Source organism: Corythoichthys intestinalis, chromosome 3 (assembly GCF_030265065.1).
Source record: "Corythoichthys intestinalis isolate RoL2023-P3 chromosome 3, ASM3026506v1, whole genome shotgun sequence".
NCBI lineage: Eukaryota > Metazoa > Chordata > Actinopteri > Syngnathiformes > Syngnathidae > Corythoichthys > Corythoichthys intestinalis.
The window spans coordinates 38,910,083-38,922,927 of NC_080397.1; the positions used below are offsets into that span (position 1 = coordinate 38,910,083).

At 42.1% G+C, this 12,845-nt stretch overlaps 1 protein-coding gene across 7 annotated transcripts in view; it reads right to left on the bottom strand.

Annotated features, from left to right (window-relative positions):
- The window catches only part of LOC130912906 (citron rho-interacting kinase), a 120,196-nt gene that overhangs the window by 38,106 nt on the left and 69,245 nt on the right, over positions 1-12,845 (bottom strand). For all 7 annotated transcript variants that reach the window (XM_057831035.1, XM_057831034.1, XM_057831040.1 and 4 more), the window contains 4 exons: positions 8,281-8,436; positions 3,094-3,274; positions 2,684-2,772; positions 2,497-2,601 (listed from right to left, as the gene is read on the bottom strand). In XM_057831035.1, the coding sequence (XP_057687018.1) occupies positions 2,497-2,601; positions 2,684-2,772; positions 3,094-3,274; positions 8,281-8,436 (531 nt within the window). The remainder of the gene's footprint in view (positions 1-2,496; positions 2,602-2,683; positions 2,773-3,093; positions 3,275-8,280; positions 8,437-12,845) is intronic.

Consider the following 12,845-nt stretch of genomic DNA (forward strand, 5'->3'; position numbering starts at 1 on the left):
AGACCGATCCCATGGCATCGTTGCAGCCGTGATCAGGCCGTCGAATCCACTAAATAAACTGATCTGAAAAGCTGCTGCTGGACCGTCGAATCCAGAAAATAGACAGATGCGAAACCAATATTGCAGCCGCGGTGAGACCGTCCGATCCAGAAAATAGACTGATCCCTTACTTGACTAAGGATCCGGGAAAAATGCTCGGGCGCCAGTTGTAACGCGTGGTAGGTAGGATAGGTGCATACAGGGACCAAAAAGGGGAGAAGCTTCCACTTATGCACATTTATTCACAAAAAAATACTAATTCCACCTTGACCACTCACGTCACTCCCCTTGTTTCAATTTGACTGGAAATTGCATCCAAAAGCAGCACACTGTTGCATTTTACTTCGCGAGTTTAAGCAATTGTTGTATACGCTACACATTTGGAAACACCCCATTTACGTCATCACTGCGAGCCCGCAAAACATGGCGCCAACTATCGGTCAAAATGTGTACGAAATATTACAAAATATTTCCATTGATTTAACATTTTATGTGTTTCTAACAACATATTTTAGTACAAGAGAACAATTGTGGTTTATTAGAGCCTACATGTATTTAAGGTAGAGGATCATTTTGAGTCTTCAAAATGGTGAGTTTTCCGTCTCGTGTCTGACCTGGGCGGGGTGCCAGAGTCGAACATTTTTTTGGCAACACGCCATACTGAATATAAATATAAATGACCATTAACTCCATGATACAAGTTCAATCTTTTTCATATCTGGCATGTACTAGTATGTGAGGTATCCAAGCCGATATACGACTGCATTGAAATATTACCCATTAGGCCTGGCGCCCCCTGCTGGGAACAGGAAACGGCCTTTTTTACGAGACAGGCTCCTCGTCGAAGGGAAAAAAAAAATCAATTGACCTCAAACTTGTTTTAGGGGAGCCTTAAGACGTGGTCAAATGCCTGATGAAAAATATGACCGTCGTCATTTTGTCTCGCCACAAATTTTAAACAGTCATAACTTGGCAGACATACAACATATCTGCGCCTAACTTCCCGTGATTGGTGAGAGTCGTACCATGAAGGGGTCTGTAGGGGTCATTTGCATCAATCCTACAGCACCAACTAGTGGCAACAGAAAGTCACTCATTTTATTTATACATGTCGAGTTCTTTTCAGGTTGGTCATTGTAGTTTCTTGACCTTTTGTAATACGACATTTTAAGGCCCATGTCCACATGTTGTCTGTTGTCGTGACGACCCAACGGAATTTGGCACACTTGATCGAATTGGCCCAATTAGAAGATTCATTTTGGGTTTGAATAAGGGCGTGGCTGCACAGCTTAGTAGCGCCTCTTTTTATGTTGTACTCTCTCCGATAGGGTTTTTTTCTCCTATTTTTGTGAATGTATTTCTAATCCCAAAAAAATAGGCCAGTTTCGAGCATGTTAGGTTCCCATGAGATGATTGGAGGAGGACGATCTGACATCACCCTGACCTGCGTGATGTCCGAGTTCCTGCTTGCAGGCCTAGTTTTGTTTTATTTTCTGCCAATATTCTATTATGTTGAATTTATGGCCTGCAACACTTTCCAAAAAGACAGGGAAGTGGACAAATGCTCAAAAAGTATATTTGGAAAATTCCACAGGGGGGTGGGGCTGGACATGAAAGGCTAAGCTGTTCAAAAGGAAGGCCGGGTTGAGTAAACACTGCTTTGTGAGCAAATGTGTAGGTAAAAAAAAGTACAGAAAAACATTTCTCAATTTACGTTCGCAAGGAATGCTAAATGCCTGGTGGGCTGGCAGCGCTTGGCATGGCAGCATCAACACTAGTGTATGAATGTGTGCGTGAATGGGTGAATGTGAACTAATGTAATGTGCTTTGTGTACTGTTAAAAAAAAAGTGTAGCATAATCCACTATACGTGATTACTCATCATTTACCATTTTTAGCAATTTAGGATTTAATCATCTAACGTCCGAAATAACATTAAAATTCAGAAAATTTGACGATATCTATGCACTTGAGCAAAAAAGGTCAAAAAACAAGATTGATCTTCGAGCTCCCAGATTGTACTACATTAAAAAATGGCTTCATTTTGTGAAGGATTTTGCCACCTGGGCTCAGGAACTCTTCAGGAAAACAGTTTCCACAGTTCATCTCTACAAATGCAAGTTGAAATGCTTGCACGCAAAGTGGAAGTTATACTTTAATACCCCTGGAATTGCCACTGGCTTTTCCCTTGGAGCGAGCCCATCTGACACAAAGTGGCAAAGTGTTCTGTCGTCTGAAGAGCGCACATTTTAACTTGTTTTGGGAACCTATAGATGTTGTGTCTTGTAGGCCAAAGTGGTAAAGGACCATCCAGATTGGTATCAGCCGCACAAAATAGGAAAAGATTCAATCTTCGGCCCTTTAACAGATTGTGTCCTTTGTTCACAAGCACGAATTGGGTGTTTTTAAAAGGACAGGTTATTGAGCATCATTGGATTTGGGATTTAACATAATATACCTGATTTGGCCGTGTTGGGTAGTTCCGTGGCCCCTACCGCTCCGTGAACTTCGACCTCTCCATCAGACATGCACAGGTCAAACTCCTCCAGTGGTTTAATCGAATCTGAGTTAAGATACAAGATGCCGAAATCAAGCAAAATGACAGAAAGTAATTTGTTTTCAAAAGGTATTGAGGTTTAAGTAACCTTCTCTGGGTTCTATTTCATAGATGGACACTTTTGTTCCATCAAGGACCATGTATTTCCTCTCCCAGCCTTGGCCTCGCTTTCCATTTCTGCAAAAGGAGTAGCATCAAGCTTTCATTTAAAAAAAATAGGCCACTTTTTTTTTTTTTTACATTAACACATCTTAAACGTACCAGATTGTTGGCATTTGACAACCAGCATATTTTAAGAGACACAAACGTCATTAAGAATTACAAGCATTAGTACTTGCTTCAAGTGTTACCTTGAAGAAATTGAATAATGGAAGTGTCTCAGTAAAAACATCAAGTGGAAACATTTCTATGAGTTAAGTGTGTCCATTCATTTATTGTTTTCCTTTCTATTATTTAAGCCACTTTCTCCATTCATGTGATTGAGCAACCATGGTTAACCTGGGCTGCTTCATCCATCCCTCCAAGTGCATGTGTCCACTTGCGTCTTTGAGCTGCTGGCCTGATAAGTTGCCTTTCTCCCGGCCCAAGCCGTCGGACAGATGCAGGGAGCAATCGCTCGACATGCCGCACGTCGCTGAAAGGCACGGAGAGCATTTGGGATGGCAGAGGGCGTGACATTCTGATGGAGGGAAAATATCACAAAAAGAGAAATGCCATTAAAAGAAGTACTTTTTATAGCGTTATACAGTGAGTGGGTACAGTGGGTTTGAAATTTTCATGGTAGGTGCTTGTCCACTGGGAGAGACAATCCCCAAAAAATCCAGAAATCACAGTGTACGATTTTTAAAACAATTTATTTGTGTTACACTGCTGCAAATAAGTATTTGAACACCTGAGAAAATCAATGTCAATATTTGGTACTGTAGCCTTCGTTTACAATTATAAAGCTCAAACGTTTCCTGTAACTTATCAGCAGGTTTGCACACACTGCTTCTCTAGATCAATCAGGTTTCTTGGCTGTCACTGAGAAACACAGAGTTTCTATTGGGTTTAGGTCTGGGTCTAGGTCCTCCAGAACCTTAATATGCTTTTTACGAAGCCACTCCTTGATTATTCTGGCTGTCTGCTTCGGGCCATTGTCATGTTAGAAAACTGAGCCATGACCCATTTTCAATGCTCTAACTGAGGGAAGGAGGTTATTCCCCAAAATCGCACAATACATGGCCCTGGTCCTCCTCTCCTTAATACAGTGCAGTCGTCCAGTCCCATGTGTAGCAAAACACCCCCAAAGCTTGATGCCACCACCCCTATACTTCACAGTAGAGATGGTGTTCTTGGTATGGTACTCAAGACTCTTATTCCTCCAAACACTATGAGTGGAATTAGGAGAAAAGAGTTCCATTTTGATCTCGTATGATCACATGACTTTCTCCCATGACTCCTCTGGATCATCCAGTGGTCATTGGCAAACTTAAAACCGGCCTGTACATGTGCTGGTTTAAGCAGGGGAACCTTCCGTGCCATGCATGATTTTAAACCATGATGTCTTAGTGTATTACCAACAGTAACTTTGCAAATGGTGGTTCCAGCTCCTTTTAGGTCATTGACCAGCTCCTCCTGTGTAGTTCTTGGCTGATTCCTTACCATCCATTGGATCACTGCGACCCTATGGGGTAGATCTTGCATGAAGCCCCAGTCCAACTGAGATTGACAGTCATGTTTAGCTTCTTCCATTTTCTAATAACTGCTCCAACGGTGGATGCTATATCACCAAGCCGCTTGGCAATTGCCCCATACTTCTTTCCAGCCTTGTACAGGTCTACAATTCAGTCCCTGGTGTCTTTGGACAGCTCTTTGGTGTGTCTGGGATGGACAGGTGTTTATATGCAGCTAACCGCCTGAAACAGGTCAAAAAGTCAGACTCGAAAACTCCACTCCATTTATTTCGGACACAATAAGTGGAGTGGAGGTGGACTTTTTAATAGCGACTAACAGGACTTTTGAGGCTCACAATTCTAGCTAATAAGCAGGTGTTCAAATATTTATTTGCAGCAGTATAATACAAATAAATGGTTAAAAAATCTTACACTGTGATTTCTGGATTATGTTTTTTAGATTGTCTCTAAGAGTGAACAAGCACCCAGCATGAAAATTTCAAACCCACCACTCATTTCTAAGTGGGAGCACTTGCAAAATTGCAGGGTGTTCAAATGCTTATTTTCCTCACTGTGCTATACTTGCCAAATTTGTCTTATGAAACAGTGGCTGTGACGGCCCTGGCCCTTTAATTATTGTTTTTTTGAGACTCTTTCAGTCAGCTGATTGTCGCCTCCGCCAGCTGCCTGCCTCCCCTCCCAACGTGACGTAAGCTAATCGACGCCAGATGGACAGACGACGTCGCCACCGCTGATTGGCCACGAAAAAGGGCGCCAAGCTTGAAAAGTCAGAAGCTGTCAACTGACAGCTAAGGTTGCATTTGACAGCATTCGTACCGCGGTCCTCCTCGCCAGCTGTTTGCTCGCCATTCACTCTCGTGTGCGTTTGATTGCTACTTTGTTCCACTCCCGCTTTTTCGGTGAGGTGTTTTGTGTTTATTCATTATTGGATCATTTTTGTTCACCACTGTAAATAAGAGCACTGAAGCAGTAGGGGTAAGCTGCCATTTCTGTTCAACCCGTTTTCTCCTGTTTTGTTTAGTGTAGGAAGCTAGGGTAGTGGCTGTCTTTTTGTTCTTTCCTTATTACGATCAGGGTTTAGTTAGCGGGTGGGGTTGAAGTGTAGATTATTTTTGTTTGTTGTTTTGACCTGTGCTTACCCTGAAGCCACGCTTCGTCCACATTTGGTATGTATTGTTCATTGCGAGTTTGACTGTGTAAATAAATTTGTGCCACTTGTGAACTTGTGTGGCTCGTTTTGTGTTACGCCCTTAGCGAGCCGTCCGTGGGACGTAACAGTGGCCAAAAACATTTTCAGCAATTAACACTTTAACATGCCAAAATGCCCCACCCCCACCCCCCACCCCAAAAAATACCGTAGTTGATAATGTAGTGCAGTGAATTACTAACAAAGTTGTTGGAACACTTAATCCAGTCAATTTTTTGGATACCACTCTTGGTGCTCTTAGCACACTTTGGGGACCACTGTTTTAGAATGCTCTTATTTTTGTGTAACAATTGAAGACAACTCAGAAACAACGCAAGCGTCAACTTTAATATAAGAACAGTGGCTCCAAAATCTTACGCTGGAATAGTTATGTTTGCTTATTGACGACGCTAGACGTCAAATTCATCTCGACTGGGAGGGTTGAATTTACGTTCAAAGGTACTGAAACCTGATCATTCATAAACAGTCTTCCCGGTTTTTGAAGCATTTACAGGTCACTTCTTGTTGATTTGGAGTGCAGAACTATTTTTATAGAATGTTTTCCCATATGTTTGTTCATTGTACTTGGTACATTCATGTCTATATCGTTTTGTCTTTCTGATATGATTTGCACAGCTCAAAGTGTCTTCTCCAAAGCAAGGTCATAAACAGATAACACAGCTGCCTAGTAAAATTCCACTTTCTTGTAAAGCACTTCATGGGTTAACATGGTGACCTGCCAATTCACATCGGAAATAACAAAACGTGTATGCATTCACAGTCCGGTGCAGATCGAAGGCACCTGTGTGGAGCTCTTGGGGACATAGAAGAGAGCACATCACCCCTGTGCTCCAGGCCCTTCACTGGCTTCCAGTCGAGTTTAGAATTAAATTCAAAATCCTCCTTCTTACATTTAAGACCATTAATGGTTTGGCGCCATCTTATCTCACCAATGCTCTGTTTCCATACCGCCCCAGCAGAACACTCCGTTCTCAGAATGCAGGTCTGCTTCTAGTTCCCAGGGTCTCTAAAAGTACAGTAGGAGCTAGAGCCTTTAGCTACCAAGCTCCTGTCTTCTGGAATCAGCTTCCAGCTGGTATTAAAGAAGCCAGCACAGTCTGTACATTTAAGATTAGACTAAACACGTTCCTATTTGACAAAGCTTATGGTCAGGCTAGTTCAAATCGGACTAGACTCACAGTTCAGTCTAAAGCTGCACTTGAAGCTACAATGCTGCGGGAAGTACAGCCACTGAGTCCTATCCCCTTTTTCTCACTGTACCTACCACTTGTCTTACTTTATTTCTCTTTTCTGATTCTAATATCTAGTTGACTAGTCTCTTCCTCACTAGTCACCTGGTGTCCCCTTTCCCCCCTCTGGGGAGGGGCTACTAATCAGCCGCAGCCTCCTGACTATCCTGACCCCTGGCTTGATGGACGTCCTTGTTGACCGCCCCCCCCCCCTCTCATCTGGCTAGATGGACCTCCTCTTGTTTCTTCATTCCGTTGCATCTCCACAAACTGGACCTCCTGCTACTAATACCCACCGTCAGTCCTGGTGCATCTATAGACTGTCCGTCCTGGGAGTGGATCTCTCCTGACTGTGGTTCTCCCCAAGGTTTCTCATTTTTCCCCAAAGGTTTTTTTTTTTTGTTTTTCCTTGCCAACATGGAGGGTCTAAGGATGGGGGATGCCCAGGACCAGGACTTGGACTTGAACTTTATGTAATTCATCAACTGTTTCTGACTGTGAATCATATTGCCTCTGCAAAGCCCTTTGAGACAACCTTGTTGTGATGTAGGGCTATCCAAATAAAATTGAATTGAATCCTGACCGGCCAGCTTTTCATTATTCTTTCCTTGATAAATGTATTTATCTGAGGGGATTATTGCTTTCTTTTTGTTCCTGAATTGTGTGTTGTCATCTCCTGTTCAATAAGAGAATAAAAGAACCTAAAGAAAGAGAAAATTAACTTTTTTCTTCTTCAGGAGTAACTACCTATTTATTTGGCGACATTCCTGGGTCACTTCCTGTTCAGTAACTCTGAAAATCAACAGGAAGTGACTCATAAACGTCCCAAATCAACAGGAAGTGACTAGAAATGCTCTACAATCAACAGAAAATGACCTAAAATGCCCCAAAATTAACTTATCGGCTGCTTTTGACAGCCATAGAGATCTGTTTCGTTTGAAGTGGGAGGTATGGCAGTGAATGAACCCTCCCAAATCAAATGGATTGGACTTCTACTAGTGATAAACTCATTTCATTTCACAGCAGAATGATAAAAAGAGCTTGTTTTTCTGTTAAATCGATTTACTGACCCATGTATTGATAAATGTTATACCGCCAGATCGTGAGATAATCATTATTGTGAGCCTGTATCGCAAGTCGTATCGTGTTGTGAAGTACCCACAGGTTACCACTCCTAGTACACATTAATCAAGAAAATAGTGAAAGGGGTGTCCAAACCGGTCCTCAAAGATCACTGTGGGTTTTTGTTCTTACCAATCGAGCACAGTTTAGCAAATGAAGTTTCTGCTAAAACAAGCAGCACCTGACTGCAAACAACTGATTACACTTGTAAAACACCAGATTCGTGAAAAGGCGTCGTCTTTTTTTGTTGGAATGAAATCCAGCACCCACTGCGACCCTATGTGGAATAGTTTGGACACTGATCTAAAATCTTATTAACTGCAGGTTTAGTTAAAGATCAATGAAAGGTCATTAACTCATTAAATAACACATTAGTTCATTGAATTTACAAAATGGATTAAGGTACTGTGCCAGTCTCCTTTGCCGTAATGGGATGAATCCTAGCACTCACCGAGACAGGTGGCGGCTTGTCGACCAAAGTGCACCGTATCCAAGCACACGGTACACTTGGCAGCACGCATGTTGAGTCCCACTGTGAAGCGGTGAGGGGTGTGGTGGTGCACCCTCTCCCTTTCCCTCTGACTGTCTTTCATGCGACGGCTATATTCTGAATACAATCAGGGCAGGGTCACAGTGAGGACAGGTTGCTTGATTATATATCTTATTGTACTGTGTGCACCATGCCATACCAACTATGAAATCAGTTCAATGAAAAAAAGGTTTTAAAAGATGTTTTAGACATGGGAAGGTAAAACTCAAGTGTAAAAAAGGATGAATTCATCCATTTGCCTGTGTTTAAAGGCATTATGCAGTCAATTATGATTTCAAAGGTGCCCATCATTGTAGTTCACGTACCTTGGTCAGCAAATGATGCAAATTACTCAAAACAATATCACAAAAAAACACCATTTGACTGCAGCGTTTGTGCTTTTAACTCCTGGTCTTTTGACCGCATTTGTGAACTTAGGTTTGCGACAAAAATCAGACACAAACTTTGACTCGCAGTAATTTTCTCACTGATGTGACTGAATAATACCTTTAGGATTAGCTTTATCATGGCATACAAAGTTCTGTGCGTTGCAGCGTTTATCAACCGGTTCAACCTGTAAGTGTATGGAGTGAAGCAGTAACTGGATTGTAGATGCGATGGGCTGATAAACACTGTGGAGGTCTGCAAATCACACTGGCTAAACTTGAGCAACCAAGAAAAAAAATGCTTCAGATTTCCAAAGCTGTGCACTGCAAAACTGAAAATGTACTGTACATTCGACCAACTAGAAAGTTCTACTTTGTGTGTCATTCCAGAATTATTGGACATTTTGGATACAGTTACTGATTTTCTGTTCCATATTCTTCAATAATGGATAATAAACTATCAAAGACGTGATCAGTTAAAATTGGAGATTAATGGTAAAATGTTTATGATATGACTTTTGATATGATTTTTTTTTTTTGTATTTACGATATTTGGTACACCACAGCGTCAGGATTGCAGTTAACAGGGTAGCAGAGCCCTTCTAATGTTAGCTTTTATTTACAGTGGGGTAAATAAGTATTTAGTCAACCACCAATTGTGCAAGTTCTCCTACTTGAAAAGATTAGAGAGGCCTGTAATTGCCAACATGGGTAAACCTCAAGTATGAGAAACAAATTACGAAAACAAAAACAGAAAATCACATTGTTTGATTTTTAAATGATTTATTTCCAAATTAGAGTGGAAAATAAGTATTTGTTCACCTACAAACAAGCAAGATTTCTGGCTGTCAAAGAGGTCTAACTTCTTCTAAAGAGGTCTAACGAGGCTCCACTCGTTACCTGTATTAATGGCACCTGTTTTAACTCATTATCGGTATAAAAGACACCTGTTCACTAGTGATGGGTCCGTGAAACCTCATGAAGCGTGTCGACACAGTGACACATTGTGTTGACACAGTGTGGATACTGTGTCATTGAATACTGACACCTGCTGGACATAAAAAATCCCTACAGGCAACCCACTTGACAGACTGACACTGAATTGATGACATAGCATGTAAAATCAAATCATTTAAGTCTTTGCATTCATATTGCATTAGTCCATATCTTTACATTATGTGAACATATATTATAATGTGAAAATGTAAGTAATAATGAATGGGTGAATAAGGAATGCCTGTGGACTTTTTGTTCTGATAAAATTTTATTCAAAAAGTTTTTTTTTGTTTGTTTTTTTTTAAATTTAGTTGTTGTTGTTTTTTTTTTTAACAAGCCTGCTGTGGACAACACACTCGCATGGAACCAACAATGCCAGCATGCACAAGAATTTCCAGTTGAAAGAGGTTTGGATAAGATATCCATTGGCTCCTCCAGTATCGAAGAAAATCGGCATTGCGTGCCATGTTCGGCTCAGCCATGCATCGTTGCACTTTTGCAATTTCATCTACAGTTGCACTGCCTCCTTGACTCCCCACTTTGTCATCTAAGTGCTACCATAGCCCATCAGAAAGAAATTGAAGTGGACAAAAAAATTAATTATAGCTTAATTACAGATTTCTAATAAATTACCAAAAAAGTGACTGTGTGAAAGTAAAGGAATGGTTCTATACCTGTGTTTATTTGGGGATTATCAGAAACTTCAATCTCATGCTTGGCCAGTAATGCTTCAGCATTGAGGAGGTGGCAACTGTTTTTATATGACAGGTTAGTCATATACAAAGTACAAATGCGACATTTCACCTGCAAAAAAATAACTTTTGATAGTAAAATCAAAACTTTTTGGGATCGCGTAACGACCCGATAATCGCGGGGGAAGAGTGGCGTTTGCTCTGACCACTATGCTAGCGGATCAAACGCTGTTGCGTAGTGTAAAGACAAGGGACGGCAACCGACGGACCCGCGTGCACCCGTCACGCTAATAAACTAAGCTTTACCTTAAAATTAATTGTATTTTGAATGAATGATGACAAGTGCGTTTTCCCTGTCTTACGTCCATTTCCACAGCAGGTAGACAACGAGGAAGTAACCGTGAGATGTGGATTGTTTCAGCAACTCCATCGCATTGACAGACGCGCTTCCTTTTGAACCAGTTTGCCGCGTCATGACTGTGTCGACACAGTTCAATGAGTTCATGCATCGGTCACGTGATTTTCTTGTAGCGATACGCGCACCGACGCAGGGGTTGCTCCATGAGCTTGGCGCGCGCGCCGGCGCATTAGTATCACTAGACCCATCACTACTGTTCACAACCTCAGTCAGTCACACTCCAAACTCCACTATGGCCAAGACCAAAGAGCTGTCGAAGTACACCAGAGACAAAATTTTAGCCCTGCACCAGGCTGGGAAGACTGAATCTGCAATAGGTAAAACGCTTGGTATAAAGAAATCAACTGTGGGAGCAATTATTAGAAAACGGAAGAAATATACAAGACCACTGATAATCTCCCTCAATCTGGGGCTCCATGCAAGATCTCACCCCGTGGCGTCAAAATGAAAACAAGAACGGTGAGAAAAAAATCCCAGAACCACACGGGGGGACCTAGTGAATGACCTACAGAGAGCTAGGACCACAGTAACAAAGGCTACTATCAGTAACACAATGCGCCGCCAGGGACTCAAATCCTGCACTGCCAGACGTGTCCCCCTGCTGAAGAAAGTACACGTCCAGGCCCCTCTGCAGTTCGCTAGAGAGCATTTGGATGATCCAGAAGAGGACTGGGAGAATGTGTTATGGTCAGATGAAACCAAAATAGAACTTTTTGGTAGAAACGCAGGTTCTCGTGTTTGGAGGAGAAAGAATACTGAATTGCATCCGAAGAACACCATACCCACTGTGAAGCTTGGGGGTAGAAACATCATGCTTTGGGGCTGTTTTTCTGCAAAGGGACCAGGACGACTGATCTGTGTAAAGCAGACATGTCCAAAGTGCGGCCCGGGGGCCAAATGCGGCCCGTGGTCAAATTTCATCCGGCCCCCAGCCTCTGTCATAAAATCAATAACGTCTGGCCCACACACAGACTTAATAAATTGGTCAACAGTACTGCTACCAGCATACGTATACAGTAGCTTACACACTAAATGCTGCTCCTCATTTACCCACTAAAAGGCAGCAGCACTCTAAGGAACATTACCCAGTGTGACCCTTTACTTCCAATTTTCTAAAATGGCGACAATCAACAAAAAAAAAAAAAAGAAAGTTGACTGCGATGGCCAGCGCTTCAAGGACAGGTGGAAATTGGACTATTTCTTCTCTAAAATACGCAACAACTGTGTCTGCCTCATTTGCAAAGAGACAGGTGCTGTTTTTAAAGGCGATATTACCAAATAAGACACGCTGACATGTACGACAAGATTACAGGGAAGATACGCAGCGAGAAACTGAAGCTAGTTTTACTTCACAGCAGCAGTATTTTGCAAGAGCCCTAGAGTCGAAAGAGAACACCACAAAGGCTCGTCGCGAGCTTAAATTTGCTTAAATATATTGTTCTACGTAAAAGACGTCAGCCAAGGTCGCCCCCCACATTTTTACCATACCAAATCTGGCCCCCTTTGCAAAAAGTTTGGACACCCCTGGTGTAAAGGAAAGAATGAATGGGGCCATGTATCAAGAGATTTTGAGTGAAAATCTCCTTCCATCAGCAAGGGCAATGAAGATGAGACGTGGCTGGGTCTTTCAGCATGACAATGATCCCAAACACACAGCCAGGGCAACAAAGAAGTGGCTTCGTAAGAAGCATTTCAAGGTCCTGGAGTGCCCTAGCCAGTCTCCAGATCTCAACCCCATAGAAAATCTGTGGAGGGAGTTAAAAGTCCGTGTTGCCCAACGACAGCCCCAAAACATCACTGCTCTAGAGGAGATCTGCATGGAGGAATGGGCCAAAATACCAGCAACAGTGTATGAAAAGCTTGTGAAGAGTTACAGAAAACGTTTGGCCTCCGTCATTGCCAACATAGGGTACATAACAAAGTATTGAGATGAACTTTTGGTATTGACGAAATACTCTTTTTTGCACCATGATTTGCAAATAAATTCTTTAAAAA